This window comes from Trichomonas vaginalis, chromosome V (assembly GCF_026262505.1).
Source record: "Trichomonas vaginalis G3 chromosome V, whole genome shotgun sequence".
NCBI lineage: Eukaryota > Parabasalia > Trichomonadida > Trichomonadidae > Trichomonas > Trichomonas vaginalis.
The window spans coordinates 20,421,314-20,440,556 of record NC_067207.1 but is presented as its reverse complement, the minus strand read 5'-3'; the positions used below and the strand labels follow the sequence as shown (position 1 = coordinate 20,440,556).

The window sequence follows — 19,243 nt, the reverse complement described above, 5'->3', positions numbered from 1 at the left end:
AACAGCAATTGTATTTCTTGTGAATTATCGCGCTTAATGGGCTTTTTGGCGCGAATAATGTACGAGTTAAAAATACTGTAAAAATCTGGTAAAGCCTGACAAAAAGCTCTGTATAGCGTTTGATATGATGTAAATTGTAATTGCTGATTGAATCTATCATTGAAAATAGCAAATTCGGTGTTAAATTATACTCAATCCTGCAGTTTTTGACTTTATCAACGATATCATCGGTAGGAAAATCTTCAATATGGAATATCTCATAGATCATTTGACGGATTGGCTCATATTCGTCAATATCTATGCTTAAATACATAAAAATTTGTTACTTCAAAGTCACTTTCCCGATATAAAATTTTGCTATTGCTCAATGTAAGACTGTGTGGTTTCTATTATAAAAGAATCCATTTTCGTAAAGCGTGTCAAAGGCCTCATAAGTCATATATTATTGCTTGGAAAAATATAACCGATCTTTTAATTTAGATTGATACTGGCCATTATTTCGTTATGTTCATTCTTGTAGCAAGTGGATTCATTGTGAATTCACAGCGAAGCTATTAATTCATTTTCTTCAATATTGAACGTATTTTTTTACCAGATAGATCATTGAACGAGGGTAATAATTAACAAATCATGCTCAATACTTATGAGTATTTCATGATATAAGTAAGTTTAAGTTACATTCGAAATTTTTTTGAACTCCATTTGCTATCACGATTGATTTTCAAGTGCATTTTCTATGTTCACTTGAAGTATTAGCGAACTACAAAGTTATTATATCGAAATAGTCAAAAAAAATTCATTTTCAATTTTCATAGAAGTTTAACAACTTTTTACAAACAATACTATATTAAAGATCCTGTATAATAATATTATCTAAAGGCTTGGTCTTATATTCGAATGCACATGTTTTCATATATATTTTTGTCGGATCGCGCAAGATTAGTTAAGAATGTGATGGAGCTCTAAATTTCCTAGGACTTCTTAAAGATCTTGCTGAAGTGGGTTCCTTCTTTTCGCCAAATGTATATGTTGAAGCTAAATTCTCATTGTTTTTGGGTATCCGCTTTCTCTTATGATTATTCTTTGGCGTTTTTGGAGGTTCGACTATATTTTCAGATATACTTGTGAAGCTGGAATTACTAGAAGTGAAAAGCGTGGGCATTTCTTTCATAAGTCGTTCGTGATATGTAAGTGCAAAAGAAGGGATTTGGGATTTATAGTGTTTTGGTTTAACTGGAAAGCTATCATCGAAATGTTTAGGACTAAGAATTTGTTCTCTATTATCTTCATCATTCCTAAGTCTAGAAAGGCTATAGCATGATCGTGCAAATCTTTCTAAACTTTCTCTTTGCTCCAAATTGAAATTTGATAAACAGAATGGCTGTGGTTCAATCCTTCGTACTTTAATATGAGGTTCTGGTCTGTACTTATTGCTGTTGTATCGAAGGTTATCTCTTGGGAGATTCGATCCATATTGAAACTGCATATTGTTGATTCAAAAGTGACTTATGAAATTTGTACGTTTGGCAAAACGATAGGTCATCTTTCAAATTTTTACAAAGCTTTTCAATCGAAAAGATTATAAATTACTAATCCTGATGATTACAGTAATATTCAAATAATAAGCGTAAAAAGATGACAAAAAATTCAATGTGCAGGTGGATAGACAGAATTTTATCTGAAAATATTATTTCATTGTTTTCAAGAAACACAAAAAGAAAATCAAAAATTTACGAAAAAAAATTTCCGAGAACCTTTTCCGATCAAAACTTCATACAATTTAAATGGGACCTTCAAATGAATTGGACTTGTGTTTTCATTTATTGTCATACTCAAAAATCGTAAAATTATTGTAGAAACTGCATTTGGATATATTTTGATTAGGAGATATGATAAAAGCTTATACAATATTTTGCACTGCATCTGAATATATTTGAAATACACAAGTGCATTTTTATAATATCAATATGAAATATAATTATCGGGCTGGGAAAGTTTTTAAGAATTCTAAGCTATTAAATTGTTTTGACAAGCCCGTGTGAGAATATGTATTGTAATTTATGCATATATTTTTACTGATTGTTTAATACACAGTCTGTGATTATGAATGGCAAAGCAGAAACGTTATGCTAAATGTCTTTTAATATCATTTAATCTGTGGATTTCTGAAATACATATGCTCTGAATTAAAAACAATAATATTGCGAGTTTATTCAAACAAAACATATAAGATGGGAGGAGAAATGCTAAGTCTTGTACTTACTCATTCAATTCATGGAATTTGCAAGATCAATCTTATAGAAAACGATCAAAATTGATTAAATATGAAGAAGAGTTAATGTGTTATTCTTAGATCTTGATCGAGAAATTGTTAAACTTCCTAAAAGGCTCGATCTTGGCTTCATAATGCTAGCTGCTTGCTTAAGCCTTGAATCCGATAAATGCAACTGTAATGAACTTATCTCCTTTCTATTAAGTAAAGGACACTTGCTTATCTCACTGAGGAGTTCAGCTACTGTATGCCTTAAATGAGGTTGTGGTATAATTGACATTCGTAACACCTGATCCAAATTTCCATCGATAATTTCAGGAAATGTATTCTGACCAATCCCATATTGTACAAATTTAACCCATTCCATCGAATTCGAAAATGGGAATTTTTGAAAGATTATAAAATAAAGAGTAATGCCAAGTGACCATACATCTGCTTTATATGCATTGTAAGGTCTCTTGTCGAAAATTTCTGGTGCCATATAAAACTTTGTACCTGAGCATGATTTTGAATAGCCAAAAGTATTGTCTGAGAGTCCAAAGTCTGCAAGTTTGATAGTGCCATTCTTATCGACAAGAATATTTGATGGTTTTATATCTCTATGGCTGATATTTTGACTATGTAAGTAATAAAGAGCAGAAATGATTTGATAGCAAAATGAAGCGATTTGCTCTTGGGAGCAATTGTGGGTTTTCATATAATTGATAATATCTCCTTCGCAACAATCTTCAAGGATTAAGTAAAATTTGTCGTTTTCATCGAATTGTTCATACAATTTAATGATGTTTGGATGATTTAGCATAACAAGTGTCTGTAATTCATTTGAAAATGAACCAAATTGACTTAAAATTTTGCAAACGCATGTTTGATTTGTTGTTTCATGGTAAACTCTGTAAACAGAACCGAAGCCTCCTTTACCTATGTGTTCTTTTATGACATATCCACGTTTCGCTAGAACTTCCGATGCTTCTTTGAAAGTGGAATCCTCTATCATAAATAAATGGTATTATTCGTTTCAAATTTTTCTGAAAGACTGAATTGAAAAGGAACTCCAATAAACTATCATTGCATTTTGCAGACATTTCTTACATGATTTTATGCAATTACATTTTTCTATCAACTGCATTGAATTTTTTGAGCTTTTCTTTGAATGAATTAGGAATTGTATTATTATTTGCTTTCTTATTTGCAATTAAATAAATGTCTTGCTATTCAGAAACGGTTTTTTTTACTGTGATGTTTATAAATCTCAAAATCGAATTATAATAGCATTAATGACTAAATGAATGTTAAAATAATTTCAATTCTATCGTCTAATTTACATGAATTTGAAATCGAAATAATCTTATAACAATGCTCATTTAATATCGGCATGATGTATTTTTCATTTTTGGTGAGCAATCATGATTACTTAATTCAGATGCGAAATGATTTCGTTGAAGATAATCTATTTCGAGAAAATTTCTAATATATTATAGATATGATAACTAAATGAAATTGATTTACATTAGTTAAATATAAAATTTGTAGAATTTTTTCGATTCAATATAAATATAAATATTTTTCAATCAAATATTTGGATTAAAAAAAAAAAAAAAAAAAAGGCAGTGGGGCTTCCAGGCACTTCGTGCCCTCTAGCCCTGATGTTGATGTTTAGTATAAATGAAGTTTTTATTCGGAGGACTCTTCTTCTTCCTCCATTGCTTCTGGGAAGAAGCCTTCTTCTGGGTCGAAAACATTATATAATGTGTCGCTTTTCACAAATTATATATGTTTTCATGTTTTGTCACTTTTCTGTCACTTTTCAGGGAAAAACATTTTTATTATTATATATAAATGAATTTTACAAAACCACCGTTACCGTTCTTTGGAAATAAGAGTAAATGTAAAGATATTATATTGAGAGAACTTAAGAAACTACCGAATGGTCTAACATTTGTAGATTTGTTCGGTGGAAGTTTCTATATATCCCATTTGTGCCATATAATATTCCCAGACTCAAAGATTATATGCAATGACTTCGACAACTATATGGACCGTCTCAAACATATTCCAGACACTAACAAAATATTGAAAGAGTTAAAAGAAAAGATACCTATAGGTAAGATGGAACGTATACCATTAGATAAGAAAAATATTGTGAGAGAGGTTTTGAAAAAAGCAGAATATATAGACTGGGATAGTATATCTGCTAGACTATTATATAGTGGTTCTATAAGAGTTCATGACATTGAAACACTTATGTCAAAAGTTTTATATCTTAACTATACAAATGTTTTCAAAGAGGACATAGAAAAATATATTGAGGGTATAGAGTTTGTGAGATGTCATTGGACAGAGTTGTATGAAAAATATAAAGACAAGGAAAATGTTTTCTTATAGTGGACCCGCCGTTCTTTAACACATGGGATTTTCAATACCAAGTAGACTGGACTTTGAGAGACTCTTTAGAAACTTTAGACGTTATACATAACCATCCATGCTTTTACTTTACATCCGATAAAAGTGGTTTGGAAACCGTTATGAGATGGTTAGAGGACATACATGACTATGAGTTTATATATGACAAGATAGAATATGAGAGAGGTCCTATAAACTGGAGAAAGTGTCACAATAAAGAAATTTTATTAGTAAGTAAATGTGGTTTGAAATAGGACTACTTGTTTTAGGTTTTTTCCATTGTGTCATTTATTTATTTGACGTGGCAGAAAAGTACAGAGAATATGAAGATGAACCAATGCCTGCAAATGTTCAGCATATGTACTCGTAAGAGATATTTTTATCTAATATTAAATGGACGCACAGAACTTAGCGAATGCACAGCAACCTGGACAACCAAACCCAGAGAATATTCCAAATGAAGTTAGAATACAAACTGCAATGGCAAACTATGGTCAAGTGCCAACAGATGTACAAATGCAAACTGCCATGTCAAATGACGCTGCGTTAGGTTTGCCACCATGGTATGCAAATATGAGATGGAAAGAGTTTTATACAAACCCTGAAGTGGGATATAAACAACTTTATGCAGATGACGCGAACACAGGAGTTGACCCAGAATATGTTTTCTACCAGAGGAGAAACAGAATGTATGAGCTCCAGTTAAAGAATGCTATGGAACTCAACAGGAAACGTAAGAGACTAGGCGGACATTAGATTTTTACATATAGTAAAATGGGTTTCTTCAGTAGTATTGGAAACTTCTTCAGAAGAGTTGGAAGAGGTATATGGAATGGAATAAAAACCGTAGGAAGAGGAATTTGGAACGGAGTCAAAAATATTGGTAAAAGAGTAGGTCAGTTTGTTGGTATTATACCTAAAGACCCTGAACCAGAAGAACAAGCTCCTGTTATACAACAGCCTGAACCTGCACCACAGTCTAGTTGGCAACCAAATCCAACACCTCAACCGTATTAAAAAATTATATTTTTACCGTTCGATAGTAGTTGTATATGAAACTAAGTTCTAAGTAAAACGCATGGTATAATGGAATTATTCTTTTTCTTCCATCTGTAGTAAACCATACTTGAAAGTCTGAAATACTTCCACTTGGTGGTTCGTATAACTTTGTAGGTTTTTCGTAAAAGTCATTTGCCAAGCATAAGAAAGAGTTTTGGGCGCCAGAAAATGAAGCATGAACAATAATAGCAGCTGGGTCGAAAACATCTTTAAATAAATATGGTTCATCTCTTGCATATCGACTGTAAATATTTGCTAAAGGAAGTTCGACTTTCTGATTTAACATTCTTTGCAAATAATACCATGACATTGCAGTGAATTCTGTATATATTTGTTCGTCTTTATTTGGATTGTTTTCGTAGATTTGAAATGACACTTGTGAATTTTGTTTGTCATATACAATTCTCACATAAAGTGTGCTCTCGGTATTTGCATATTCATCAGCATATTTTGCATAACATGAATTTATTTTATCTTCTATATTTTTTAACGCAGTCTGTAGAGAAGATGAAAGGTCAACTTGTATTAGCTCAATTTCTTCCCACATTTTTCGTTTCCCTTCAGATATATAATCTATATGAAACCTTACAATAAATGGAAAACTTTTATCTTCTACAGACACAAACTTCATTCTACGAAAGCCAATAGCTTTTGTGACAGATGGGTCTCTTAGCCATCTTAATGGGTAGTCAAAACGATAGCCTTCATGCTTTACGGTCTCTGTCTCAAACTTTTGACCGACATTAGTAAAAAGTTCATCTAATGGTTTAGTTGTAGCAACTCTTGAATTTTCTTTTTCTATTGGAAGCATATTTTATCTAGAATAAAAATGTCAAATGAAACAGCGTCTATGAGAGAAATACAACACAACCGACAACTCATTATGCAAGCTCTAAATAAGAACACAACAAACTTTTCAAACTATTCTAAGATATCTGAGTCATTGAAAGAAGGAAACTTAAAACTGACATTAAACCCAATGACAGATGAGTTTCTGTTTCAAGACAAGAAGAACAATACTGTCTGTATAAATCCAACAAAAGGAACTTTAAACGAGAAACCTATAAATGAACTTCTTTTGAAAGCAGATGTTGACAACAAAGCTGACAAAGAATATGTAGACGATGCAATAGCAAAAGAAGAAGAAAGAGCTAACAATGCTTATGCAACAAAAGAACATACTCATCCTGAACTAGCAGACAAAACATATGTTGACAATAAAATGTCAAGTGAAGTGACAAGAGCTGAAAACGAATATTCTAAAAAGACTCATACACATTCTATATCTGAAATAACAGACTTAAACGTTAGCCTTGAAAATAAGGTAGATAAGGGACTTATGGCTAGTGTGTTAGTGAAGAAGGCGGATAAGGAATATGTGGATGAAAAAGATAAAGAAATTATAGAAAGGGTTGACTGGTACCATGAACGGACATCAAAGATTTTAAAAACTAAAGCCGATACAGGATGGGTTTCAGGATGTTTAGACCTTAAAGCAGATAAAACTTATGTTAACGATGAGTTAGAGAAGAAAGCAGACAAGAACCATACACATACAAGTTTTACAACTGTTGCTATAGAAAGTATTGAAGGAACGGTTGAAGAAACTGGTGGGGATGCAATATATTGTAAACCTCCTAACTTTCCACAAGGTTTAACATCGGATGACGACATAACGACGATGAGAAACATTAGATGTAAAGATGTTTATGTCATGAAGGATGAATATAATACTAAATTCACTGCTCAAGATTTATATGACAAGAAGGCTGACAAAACAGAGCTTCAAACATTAAAGACAGAAATGCTTCAAACATTATATCCTATAGGCTCTATTTATACGTCAATGAACTCAACAAATCCAGAAACAGTTCTGGGTTTTGGAACTTGGACTCAAATAGTTGACAGGTTTTTGTATTGTGCAAACTCTTCAAAGGAAACAGGAGGAAGTAAAACGATTTCAGGTGAAAATTTACCTGCGCACAGTCACTACATAGATTTAAGTACATCTCAAGCAGGTTGGCATAAGCATAAATTTTGGGATTGGTCAGCAATGAAAAAAGGTAAAGGATATGATGTTAAAGACGACGTTCAGTTTGCTATAAATTGTTTCTGGGGTGACACTCAGGGAGATGGAAACCATACACATCGCGTTTCGGGATATACGCAAACAACGGGACAAAGTAAAGAATACATGCCACCTTACATGACAGTTTACGCATGGTATAGAATTGCTTAGTCGTCATTTTCAACTTCTTTAGCATATTGGTCAGGAGTTGTCTTATATTTGTTAGGAACTGTCTTTGAAAGTATACCACCTTGAACTTTGACAAGTTTGAAACGAGGTCTGACAATAGTAGTTTTATCTTCTGCTTGCAGTGTGTACATTTTGCCATGTTTGCCTAAAACTTCATAATATTCTCTTGTATACTTTCTTCTATTTTTACGAACACGAATGTGAGTACCTGTCGGGTTCCCATTGTTGTCATAGTCAATAGTATTTTCATATGGGTCGCGTTTAGGTATTTCTATTTTTACTTTGTCACCTTTCTGAAGTTTGAAGCCCGGCATTCTTTCTTGTTTGTCTCTTTTGACTAAATTATTAAATATATAGTCTTTCTCTAAGTCAGGGTTGTTTTTCATTTCTTCGGGGGAGTGGTTTCCCAAACCTTTTTGTTTACGGCTATTGTAAATATTTAAAACTTGTCTCATCTTTGCCATGGAGAAGTGTCTATATTTGTCGTCATATGACATTTCATTTGCTTCACCACCTTGTGGTTGGTTTAAGTCTCTTAACATTTTTATACATCCGTCAATGACACCAAGAGCAGAATGGTTTTGGTCGACAATGAAATATTGGTTTACATTTTTTGAACGCAGATAGTTTTTTACATCATCTGATTTGAAAGAACTTTCACAGTCAGATGTCAGTTTTGTTGGATGGTATTTGTCAACGAATATTGTCAAAGCAGTTTTCACATCTAAAATATTTTTGGACCATAATGGTATGGCTTCACAGTATCTTGTGTTTTGACCGACAAATATTAGCCAGTATGGTGGTCCATCTGTTCTAACTCTCGGAATGTTTTCCAAGATATCCATAAACCAAGCATTTGGTGTTGAACTAAAGATTTTTACCATGAGTGCTTTTTTTGTCGCTTTAGAAACATAGGGGTCCTTGTTTGGATTCGTCATTTTTTATCCTATAAGAAATGGGTTTATTTGGCGCATTAGCAGGAGTTGCATCCAGATTTTTGCCCGCAGTGGGAACAATAGCCAGAGGTGTATTTGGAGTTGGAAGGAAGATTTTGAGTACATTAGGTATACTTAAAGAGAAAGCACAACCTATTATACAAACTGTACAGAAAGGTTGGGATGTAGCACGAGATGCAGCAAATCTTATTCCAAATCCTGAAACAAGAGGAAAAGTTCAAGGATGGATGGACAATGTAGGAAGACAAGCAGGAAACTATTATAACAAAGCAAATGACTACTATAACCAAGCAGGACACTATATGGACCAAGGTGAAAGATTCTTTAACAGAGGATATAACCATGCACAACAGTGGGTAAACAATAACCAACCGCAACCACCTCAAACGTGGGGAATGTAAAGTTTTTTACTGAGATGAAATGAACAATACAGCATTGAGACAAATGGGTTCAAGATGGATTTGTCGACTTCCAGCAGTTACACAACGTGTTTGTCAAGTTCTTCCTATACCTCAGGAAGTTTTAGACCGACTTAAAAAACAACAACAACCAGTTGAAAACAAACCAAACTAAAATTTTTTACTGAGATGAAATGACCGAAGAAGTTGAAACGGTAGATTTGACACCACAAACAAAAAGTTCAGAACCATTGTCAAAACCTGTCAAAGAACTTACAGATGAAGAGAAAAATTCAATAATAGAAAGTGCCAGGTCTGGAAATACAAACCCTAACTACAAAGTCACTTTTCATAGAAATGGAACGGCTAGTATCTCAAAAAAGAAACAGACTCTCACAAATAAAATATTGAAGTCTGAAGGAGCTTTCGAGACAACAGATGGAAAAGTTTACTTCACTGACCAACAGTTCATTATAGAACATCTCATTGACTTAGAGTCGAAATATTCTAAACTTTACAACAAACACAAAAAGTTGAAAGGAAAACAAAAACAAATGGCATATGATATTTATGAAGATGTTGACGACACAACTGTTCCTGCAAGTGAAGTAAAGTCAGAGGAACCGAAAAGTGACGAAAAACCAATAGAAGAAGGGAAGCCACAAACTGAAGAAAAACCAAAACCAAAGGTTAGTTTCCAAACTAAACCAAGCCAACCTTCATTAGCTGGTATGGGTTGGCGTCAAAGACTTTTGGCAGCGGGTGGTTACAGTTAGTATCCCTAAGTCGTGTACTGTGGCACTGCGCGCCTCCGTACACCACTTAGCGGTTTTGACACTTTACGAAACCGGTAACGTATATTTTACAACACAACCATAAAACCAACTTAACCTTAAATATTTACAAAACCGTCTGACACATAAATGATTTCACTAATGACTTCACTAACGAATTCACTACCGTCCTCACTAAATAAAAAATAACCTTATTTTTATTTTTTTAAATTTTTTATTTCATTGTAAAGACATGTCCGACTATATTTACTATGACTCTTTCCCAGAACGTTTCCGTGAACTATTCAAAACTCAAGTAAAACTGAGAAACATGCATTTTAACAAAGACAGACCCATTGACGATGAAAGAAACCCTGAATATATTACAATCCCTTATGACGCAAAGTTCATTGCATACATTCCTTATGGTCGCAGAGGAACGAAAACTATTTCAACAAAGAACAAAAATTATTTCTGGAGCGATGAAGAAAATTGCCTTATCTACATAAATGCATACTTAAATAAAGCTACATATTGTACAAAAGAAGGTTGGACTGGATTTGAGCTCTACATATACGACGACGATGGAAACAGACGTTGTGTATACCCATACGATAATATGTACCATTGTTTTCATCAAGCATTAAACGAATACATAGTCAGTAAGGGTCTCATTCCTGCTGAGTAGAAATGTTATATTTTTGTTCTGTCATTTATTTAAAAATTAATGATATCACCACCCTCACACGTATGAAAACATAGCGCAAAAATAAATTTAGGTGAAGTGGTGAAATCTCACCTCTTTTTTCACCTCTTTTTTCACCCGTTGAATTCATTACTTTATAACTCTCTTCCTTGGTTTCTTTTTAGTTGCTTTCTTTACGTCTGTCTCCAACTTGACTGTCTTTCTCTTCGTCCGTAATGATACCAGTTACTTCCACCAGTCAATGGGTCAAATGGTCTTTCGTAAGGGTTTCCATACATTCCATAGGGACCATACGGAAGAACTACTGGTGGAGAAGAAACATTTTCTTTAGTTCCATCGACTCTATTTAAATGCATTGTTTCACCTTTCATCTGGTCATTAAAGTCTTTTGCGTGTTTTGCAAACTCATCGTCCTTTCCTAAAGCATTTTCTGACTCAGTCGCAACCAAATTGGATGCTTTATTTATGAGCCCTATTTTATTTAATCTTAACTTCTTTGCAACCCAGCCTCCAATCTTCCCTTTATTTGCATCTAATGTCTTCGAAACCCTTCCTCCACTCATTTATTTACTGCGTCATAAGCTCCAAGTGCTTTTGCTCCAAATGCTAATGCTTTTGTTCCCATTGCGCCTAAAGCTGCCCAAGCTACCATTTACCCCATATTAAAATCATCTCTCTTCAATATTATCTCATAAAAGTTCGTTACTGGAGAAAGTCAATGAAACATAAACATTCTCATGGACTTCGTCCTCGCCGCGTTGCGGCTTCATAAACTTCTTTCTTATCTCATCTATACGCTTCAAAATGTCTGAACAATTGCTAACATCTTCTACAACAGTTATTTCATCATGAATGACCTTCAAGAACAAGCTCATTTAATATGCTATTAAAATCATCTCAATAATGAGTCCATCCTTTCCGTCTTTGGGTAGCACAACATCTTTCATTGAAGAAGGTTCGACAAGTCTTATGTTAAACTTACTGACAAAGTTTGTTATACTATAATGCTTCGGTGGCGAATACATGTAGTTTGAAAGACATAATATAGATTCTTCAGCAAATTCACTTATACTGGATTTTATAACAAGTTCTCACGAGACCAAATGCCACCAATTGACAATCTTGTAAGCAATCCTGCTGAACCTTCTACTGTAAACGTCGATGGTAACATTCCACGAAGGTCATCAATTGACATCTTTGAGTCACTGAATTTAAATATTTTCTTAAAGCAATCGTCATTATCTAACCATGCAATAGCTTTGAAGTTTTCATTCGAATATACATCTGCTTCTTAAATGTAAAACCTGACTTATTTGCAGAGATGACTTTAAAATCTATTGAGTTTGTTTCAAAATTATATGCTATGCTAACTTCTGAAGGTAATGGATGTCCTTCCGCAGTCAGTTGTTCTCTCACTACCGTTTGAAGCTTTGTGTTAAAAACTTTCATGTCATCTCCTGTGTCTAGGTTCACATACACAGCAACAGGAAAACTATCTTGCTTCTTTGTTTCATCATTATACCTCAAAACATTAAAGTTCTTCAATAATATTGTTCTTCCTGCTGGAATACTTCGAACCTGTCTGATTTCAATAGCTTTCTCACCTCCTACATACTCTACCCAGTGCCTTGGATATTCATAAGTATACTGACTTTCTTGAATTTTGGTAGGTTTCATCATAACGTGTTCATAGTATATCTTTATACTCTTGTCAGTTAGACTCGGTGCTATGTTCTGAATATTTCTGACTTGCATTTTTAATGAAGATAAAATGAAGCATTTAATACATGACGTAGATGAAGACATGAATGAAAGCAGTGAAAAGCTCAACAGTTCTCTCATTCTTCCTTTCAGTAAGACTATGAGTTCTGTTCAAATGCGTTTATTTCTATGTGGAAAGATGGGTTCAGGTAAGACATTTAATTTAATTCGTCATATACTCATAACAGAACGTTTAGGAAACGACTCTTACTATGACCAAATCATTATATCAGCAACTTCAGACTCTATGGATTCAACAGCGAAAACATTTATGTCAAAAGTTCAAGCCTCTGTCGTTAAAGTTCCAGATAGCGAACTCATTGAATTTCTTCAACGTTACATTCGACGTAAGAGGAAATATTATGCCATCGTTGAATTTATACAGTCAGGAATGCAAAAGACTTCTGAGGAGATGGAAAGAATTATTGACAAACACCACTTACGTCAGTACTCAGGAGTTTACGATATGAAACGACTGACAAAACTACATTCTATCAAACTTTCAAAATACCCCTTCAAAAAAATATCCTTCAAACACTCTGCTCGTTTGCGACGACTTCGCTGGTAAAGGTTTAGTGTCAAAACCAGACTCACCATTAGCTAACATCATTACTAAAGTCAGACATTACCACTTAACTGTAGCAATACTTATGCAAACATGGGGTTTTTAGCTTTAAACATAAAACGTCTCATAACTGACTTCGTTATCTTTCAAGGTTTCTCACGTTATTATGATATTGAACTCATTTGGAAACAGTCAGGTATAACATTACCTTTGAAGAAATTTGGGAAGCATATAAGTCTCTCATCTCTCCTCGTTCATACCTTGAGATTCATATCATGACTAATTACCATTAAAGTCAAAATATTCCATGGGAACGACCAACATTGTTTTAAAGTTTAACCTTCAATTGACTGATGGTAAACAAATTCCATGCATCTCTGTCGCCATTTCTGTTAATATTTTTGCTGTCATTCATATCATCCACTTCTCCATTCCGTTAGCTTTTGAGGATATGTGTTAGAATAGCTGTTCTTAAATGAAGGCTTTTCACCTTTGAGAGCATAAACTCTATAACTTTCTGCCATACTTTATGTTTGAACCCTGAGCCATCATTGACATAAATTTTTATAGGCTTCCACCCTTTGTTCATGTTCCTGCTTCTTCCCTTAGCTCTTTTGTTCAGTAGTTCTACATCTTTATACACAGCTCCTGTCTCAGTGAATTCAACAATATTTTCATTCGTTAGCTTTACATTCAAACCCTTGTCGAGTATATTGTTCATTTCATACATATAAAAGGTTTTTATTCTATATGAAATGAGAAGCAAATCCATCTTAGCTGGTGCCGTTAATGTTCCAATTGAACCAACATCAAATGTTGACTCACGAACGACAAACAATATTGTCATAAAGAACTATAGTTCAGAGTGTTTGAAAGAAAAAGAACCAGAACTGAAATCCGTGAATTTAAACTCAGCTTCAAACGCTAACGCTACATCAGATGTTAAGTTAGAGTATCCACCACTGGACCAAATTCTTTCAAGAGAAGCCAACGGCAATCCTTACATAAATGTTCAAACAAATCCTTCAGATAACGTAGACCATTACCTTCTTCAGTTATACCAAACAATTTTACTCAAAGACGATAAGAAGCTTTTGACAAATCTTATAAGTAAGAACCAAATAATTTTAACAAAGGAGGACCTTGAAAATGTTATCTCACGAATAACAGGGAAACAATGTGTCATTGACTATCTCGACCCTGAATAAAAATCGGAAAGATATGGGCAGTACTTGGTGAAGAAGCTTTAAATGACGTTAAAAATGCTTTGAACTTCATTTCAAATGGTTCGGATACTATTAAAACTTTATCTGGTTGGATGCATTGACTATAACGACTCCATAGAAGAGAAATTAGCCGAAAAAGCAGATAAAAACCACGTTCATTATATAACTTCAGACGAACAGATTATAACGGACTACCATGGATATTTAACACGAACTGAAGAAGTGAAGACGGAAGACCCCAATGAAAGAAGATATAAATACATTCGTGCTAAAGGTTATGACATAAGCTGTACTGTACAGTATGACACGGGTAAAGCACCAGAAGCATTTAGTTATAACGATGAAATTTATGCCTCTACTTTCTCTGTTAAAGGTGTATTAGTTGAACCAAGATTTACTTTGAGAGTTAAGTCAAAAATAACGTTTGAAGATGCTATTAAAAGTAAAGCTGACAAAGTTGAACTCGAAGCAATGAACAAAGTTTTGAAATCTCATAAACACAACATCTCCGATATAAATGAACTTCAAGCTACATTAGACAGTAAAGCTGACAAGAACCATACACATAAATCCTTCACTACTGTTAGAGCAGACGACATAATACTGAACTTTGACCTTGGTTCAAGTGCACCATTAGAAAATCCAAGTACAAGCGTAAAAGATACACTAAACTCCTTAAATAACAAATGTATGAACATTGAAGGTCGTGTCAGAAACTTTGAAACACATGAACTACCAGCAATGTTAGATAAGAAAGCCGACAAAACTTATGTGGATGCAGAACTAACAAAGAAATTTTCGAAACCAGATACAATGACATTTACAACAGAAATTATAAATGGTGAACCAGCAACTCCATTTGAATTTGTTAGAGGTCTTCAACCAGATACTTTTGAATTTTTCTTGGATAATTCTATTGAACTAACATTACATTATAAAAGTGGAACAAATGCAACATTTCATCCGGGAGATACATTCCAAATGGTATTTAATGACATAAGTTCTTTAGAATATGTTTATAGAGTTATGAGCATATATGATTTAATATATCCTATAGGAGCTGTTTATACGTCTATGAATCCAATAAATCCAAACACTTTATTTGGTGGTAGATGGTATGAAATAGTTGACAGTTTTCCATTCTACACTAATACTCAGTCAATGAAGATGGGAGGTTCAAAGAAAATAGGTATTGAAAACCTTCCTTCACATATGCATAGGTTCAGTGGAAGAACATCTGTGGAAGGAAACCATTCACATTCAATAACAAAAAGAGGTTATACAAATCTTGCAGCGGGTTCGGATAGACAGGGAATGCATAGATATGATATTTCAACTGACCCAGTAGATTCAAGCACAGGTATTTTCTGTGGAACTGCAGGAAATCATACACATGTTGTAGCTGGTATTACAGACCCAGCAGGTAATGGAAAAGATTATATGCCTCCTTATATAACAATGCACGCTTGGATACGAGTTGGTTAAAATCTTTAACTTTACATAAATGAGCTTGAAAGAAGTATTCGAACAACATCCATGGAGGTCATTTAAGAAGTTCAATGAAGCTGCAAAGAGTCGGGGATTTACTAACAGAGCTGAAGTGAAAAGGTTCTTTGACAAAAATGTTGTACATCAAACAAAAATAAACCCTTACGACTACTTTTTACCAATTTACTCCAACACTCCTGACGCATACCAATTTGACACTCTCATTCAAAGCAGAAAATGTGGTCATAAACCATTCCTCATCTTCATAAATGTTAACACTCGTAAAGCATATGCATATCCAATGAAAAATAAAGGAACTCGTGAAGTGTTAAGAGTTTTACAAAAGTTTGTAGCAGAACATAACCCAAGTACTTTAACATCAGACCAAGACAGTGCATACCTCAGCAACGAAATCACAGAATTTCTCATTAAGCATAACATAACTCACTACACTACTGAAGACCATAACCATAACATACTCGGTATCATTAACCGCTTCATAAGGACTCTCAGAGATTTAAATCAAGAGCGAGACTTTACCGAAGAAACAATGAAACATTTTCTCGAAGTATATAATTCCTCAACACATTCTACAACAGGACATACACCAAATTCAATGACACAACAACAAGAAGAAAAGTATATACAAAAGAAACGAAGCCAAACACAAAATATCAGAAATTCAACACAATTTACCCTCATTCCTGGTACAAAAGTTCGTGTAGTTCTTGACGACAAACCGTTGACAAAGAAACGTTTAAGGTTAAGTCGAAATTATTATATCGTAGACTCTACACAAGGTAATGGATATCTTATAAAAGCTGCTGACGACTCCATAGCATTTTACCCTTGTCATAAATTAGTTGAAAGTAGTAATGGCAAACTTGCTGAAACCATTGACGAAGCAAAGCGAGGAGTGGTTATTGAAATACTTGGCTATAACACAAACGATGACACTTATAAAGTAAGATATGAAGGAGGCGTTGAAGATGTTATACCATCTAAGAACTTGAGAGAGTCGAAGCCAACACATCTGGGACCATTAGAGCGGGAGTACTGGAAAGACAAAAATATGCCAGAAAGAATAAGAAAATTCTTCTAAACTTTTTCGTTGGATGTAAATCAGACATGAACGAGAACAGTCATGGAATTATTAATGGTACCATTTATTTTTGTCATAAATTTACACCAAAAATAAATTTAGGTGAAGTGGTGAGATATCACCTGTTTTCTCACCTGTTTTCTCACCTCTTGAATTTTCATGAATTTTCACAAAAGACCAAAAATAATGTTAGTTTTATTTTTATTTATTTTTTATTTTGTATGTAAGAACAGAAATGTCAGTCGAAGCAAAAACATTCACTAACAAATCTAATGGCGAAACATTCACAAAAGGCACTTATAACGGTATTGAAGTCTTACGTAGAGACAAGGATGGTTACATTAATGCAACAAAGATGGCAAGAGAAGCGGGAAAGTTAAACCATTTAAACAGATTTCTCAATAGTGCTAAAATGCAGGAAATTCTTGAGTTTTGGTTGAAAGAATACGGTGGAGCCAAAAGTGGCTCGACCTCAAAACAAGCATTTTATGAGCTTACAAAGGGTGTTATAAATGAATTCAAAGGTATTTACATACATCCTGACCTCGTTCATTTTGTTGCTGAATGGTGCTCTGTAAAGTATGCATTTTATGTCAAAGATATTATGGACTCCATAGACAAGAAAGTTCATGAGAAGTTAGATGAAGAAGAACTCGAAGATACAGTGGAGAATGCTAAACCTTTGTTCGAAGAAGAAGTTGGAAAAATGTGTGAAAAACAATTAGAACATGAACGTGAGATATATTATGGTTATAGAGATTCTCCATACGAACTAGACCAATGGGAACAAGAAGATTTAAAGAGAGAATTTAGAGAATATGAACTCGCTAAGATAGCATTTGAAGCTGCAGAAAAGAAGTTAAAAGTTTGGGGTCGTTTTGTACAAAAATATTGTGAGTAAATGAACCATTTATTTTTATTGAATTCAATAAAAATAATGTTTAGGTGAAGAGGTGAGATGTCACCCGTTTTCTCACCTGTTTTCTCACCCCAGTTTTTCACAAGCGTTTTACATGAATTGTACGATGTATATTTGAAATCCTAAACAATTTCGTAGCTTCTATTTCTTCTGTCAGTATGTCAAAAGTTTTAACAATGCCGAAAGTTTCTTTATATTTCTTCTTGACGTCAGATAGAAGGAAATCGTCAGCAGTTGGATAGTTTTTGTTCAGAAATGCTAACATGTCCATTTTATTTTCTGCTGGCTTTTCTGCTTCTTTCTTTAAGTCTGCATAGTCGTTTCGCATTCTTTCTATCTCTTTGACGGAGTAGTTATATTTCCTAATTGCTGCTTTACATTTAGAACATTGCGGATTCATTTTTGCGTTATACATTGAAACCTTACCTGCTAAAACAACCAAGGCGTCAATTGCTCTCTTCATCTCAAACATAGCGGGTCTTATCTGTTCATTCCATACCTTACCTCTTCTATCTTTATCTCTTATCTGCCATACACATTCAGCAACTAACGAAACAAAGTTATCGTAGGTCTTAAACTCCCCGGATTTATATATGTCAGAAACATTCTTATATACCATATCGCAATCTTTGTCCATAACCTTATGGTTGCAATGAAATCCTAGAAACTCATAGTTTACCTTTCGAATGAACTTCTTTATTTCTACTGAGTCAGTTGGTTTCACTTCTATTTCATCGAATTCAGGAATAGTGAGTTTTTGTTGCTGAATTTCAGGCAATTTAGGTAAATGGTCAATAATGTCCTGCATTTCATAAAGATACTGTTCATTTGTTTCATCTTTCGCACTACAGTCTAAATTACTTGTTAAAAGTTCTTGCTTTATCTTCTGGATTTTTGTTTCAAAAGTATATGAAGAAGGAATGAAGCTTTTCATCTCTACTAACATAGATGTTGGATTCATGACTAACGAGTTTGGTGAAGTTGTTGTGGACAGAGTCCCGCCGTTCGCGGCTTGAATTGTTGTTGTGCCGATTGTTGAAATCATATCTTTACATACAAAATAAAAAAATAAATAAAAATAAAACTAACGTTATTTTTCTATCTTAAAAAATTCATGAAAATTCATGAGGGTGAGAAATTAGGTGAAAAAAGAGGTGACATCTCACCTCTTCACCTATAATATATTTTTGGTCATTTACACTCATTTACGAAGAAGTTATGACAAAGCATTTACGAAGAAGTTATGACAAAGCATTTACGAAGAAGTTATGACAAAGTCACGAGGGTGAAAAAAGAGGTGAGAAAACAGGTGACATCTCACCTCTTCACCTAAATTATATTTTAGGTCAAAGCTTCCACGA

At 33.8% G+C, this 19,243-nt stretch overlaps 14 protein-coding genes and 1 pseudogene across 15 annotated transcripts, besides 2 other annotated features; 9 read left to right on the top strand and 6 right to left on the bottom strand.

Annotated features, from left to right (window-relative positions):
• Positions 1-821: 821 nt before the first annotated feature.
• Positions 822-1,502, bottom strand: TVAGG3_0372220 (uncharacterized protein; the record flags this gene model as incomplete). Its single annotated transcript, XM_001315921.1, has 1 exon — positions 944-1,486. One exon carries the CDS (start codon positions 1,484-1,486, stop codon positions 944-946), a length of 543 nt encoding a protein of 180 aa, XP_001315956.1.
• Positions 1,503-2,318: 816 nt separating this feature from the next.
• Positions 2,319-3,266, bottom strand: TVAGG3_0372210 (protein serine/threonine kinase protein; the record flags this gene model as incomplete). Its single annotated transcript, XM_001315920.1, has 1 exon — positions 2,319-3,266. The coding sequence occupies one exon, from the start codon at positions 3,264-3,266 to the stop codon at positions 2,319-2,321; it is 948 nt and encodes a 315-aa protein (XP_001315955.1).
• A 1,799-nt stretch (positions 3,267-5,065) lies between these two features.
• Positions 5,066-5,428, top strand: TVAGG3_0372200 (uncharacterized protein; the record flags this gene model as incomplete). Its single annotated transcript, XM_051231824.1, has 1 exon — positions 5,066-5,428. One exon carries the CDS (start codon positions 5,066-5,068, stop codon positions 5,426-5,428), a length of 363 nt encoding a protein of 120 aa, XP_051101554.1.
• Positions 5,429-5,446: 18 nt separating this feature from the next.
• Positions 5,447-5,689, top strand: TVAGG3_0372190 (serine threonine-protein phosphatase family; the record flags this gene model as incomplete). The annotated part of the gene is made up of 1 exon (XM_051231823.1): positions 5,447-5,689. The coding sequence occupies one exon, from the start codon at positions 5,447-5,449 to the stop codon at positions 5,687-5,689; it is 243 nt and encodes an 80-aa protein (XP_051101553.1).
• Positions 5,690-5,693: 4 nt separating this feature from the next.
• On the bottom strand, positions 5,694-6,542 carry TVAGG3_0372180 (uncharacterized protein; the record flags this gene model as incomplete). Its single annotated transcript, XM_051231822.1, has 1 exon — positions 5,694-6,542. The coding sequence occupies one exon, from the start codon at positions 6,540-6,542 to the stop codon at positions 5,694-5,696; it is 849 nt and encodes a 282-aa protein (XP_051101552.1).
• Positions 6,543-6,614: 72 nt separating this feature from the next.
• TVAGG3_0372170 (phage tail repeat-like family) lies at positions 6,615-6,864 on the top strand (the record flags this gene model as incomplete). Its single annotated transcript, XM_051231821.1, has 1 exon — positions 6,615-6,864. A coding segment is annotated over one exon (250 nt), but the record flags the coding sequence as incomplete, so codon positions are not given.
• Positions 6,865-6,995: 131 nt separating this feature from the next.
• Positions 6,996-9,063: a mobile genetic element.
• On the bottom strand, positions 8,166-8,926 carry TVAGG3_0372160 (uncharacterized protein; the record flags this gene model as incomplete). Its single annotated transcript, XM_051231820.1, has 1 exon — positions 8,166-8,926. A coding segment is annotated over one exon (761 nt), but the record flags the coding sequence as incomplete, so codon positions are not given.
• Positions 9,064-9,364: 301 nt separating the features above from the next.
• On the top strand, positions 9,365-9,517 carry TVAGG3_0372140 (uncharacterized protein; the record flags this gene model as incomplete). The annotated part of the gene is made up of 1 exon (XM_051231819.1): positions 9,365-9,517. The coding sequence occupies one exon, from the start codon at positions 9,365-9,367 to the stop codon at positions 9,515-9,517; it is 153 nt and encodes a 50-aa protein (XP_051101549.1).
• A 595-nt stretch (positions 9,518-10,112) lies between these two features.
• Positions 10,113-19,243: part of a mobile genetic element that runs on past the window's edge.
• Positions 10,369-10,803, top strand: TVAGG3_0372130 (uncharacterized protein; the record flags this gene model as incomplete). The annotated part of the gene is made up of 1 exon (XM_051231818.1): positions 10,369-10,803. The coding sequence occupies one exon, from the start codon at positions 10,369-10,371 to the stop codon at positions 10,801-10,803; it is 435 nt and encodes a 144-aa protein (XP_051101548.1).
• TVAGG3_0372120 lies at positions 11,700-12,576 on the bottom strand (annotated as a pseudogene). The gene has a single exon. A coding segment is annotated over exon 1 (877 nt).
• TVAGG3_0372110 (uncharacterized protein) lies at positions 13,903-14,355 on the top strand (the record flags this gene model as incomplete). Its single annotated transcript, XM_051231817.1, has 1 exon — positions 13,903-14,355. The coding sequence occupies one exon, from the start codon at positions 13,903-13,905 to the stop codon at positions 14,353-14,355; it is 453 nt and encodes a 150-aa protein (XP_051101547.1).
• Positions 15,064-15,858, top strand: TVAGG3_0372100 (ATP binding; the record flags this gene model as incomplete). The annotated part of the gene is made up of 1 exon (XM_051231816.1): positions 15,064-15,858. The coding sequence occupies one exon, from the start codon at positions 15,064-15,066 to the stop codon at positions 15,856-15,858; it is 795 nt and encodes a 264-aa protein (XP_051101546.1).
• On the top strand, positions 15,878-16,584 carry TVAGG3_0372090 (integrase core domain containing protein family; the record flags this gene model as incomplete). Its single annotated transcript, XM_051231815.1, has 1 exon — positions 15,878-16,584. A coding segment is annotated over one exon (707 nt), but the record flags the coding sequence as incomplete, so codon positions are not given.
• Positions 17,199-17,864, top strand: TVAGG3_0372080 (uncharacterized protein; the record flags this gene model as incomplete). The annotated part of the gene is made up of 1 exon (XM_051231814.1): positions 17,199-17,864. The coding sequence occupies one exon, from the start codon at positions 17,199-17,201 to the stop codon at positions 17,862-17,864; it is 666 nt and encodes a 221-aa protein (XP_051101544.1).
• TVAGG3_0372070 (organellar and viral DNA polymerase type B) lies at positions 17,962-18,927 on the bottom strand (the record flags this gene model as incomplete). The annotated part of the gene is made up of 1 exon (XM_051231813.1): positions 17,962-18,927. One exon carries the CDS (start codon positions 18,925-18,927, stop codon positions 17,962-17,964), a length of 966 nt encoding a protein of 321 aa, XP_051101543.1.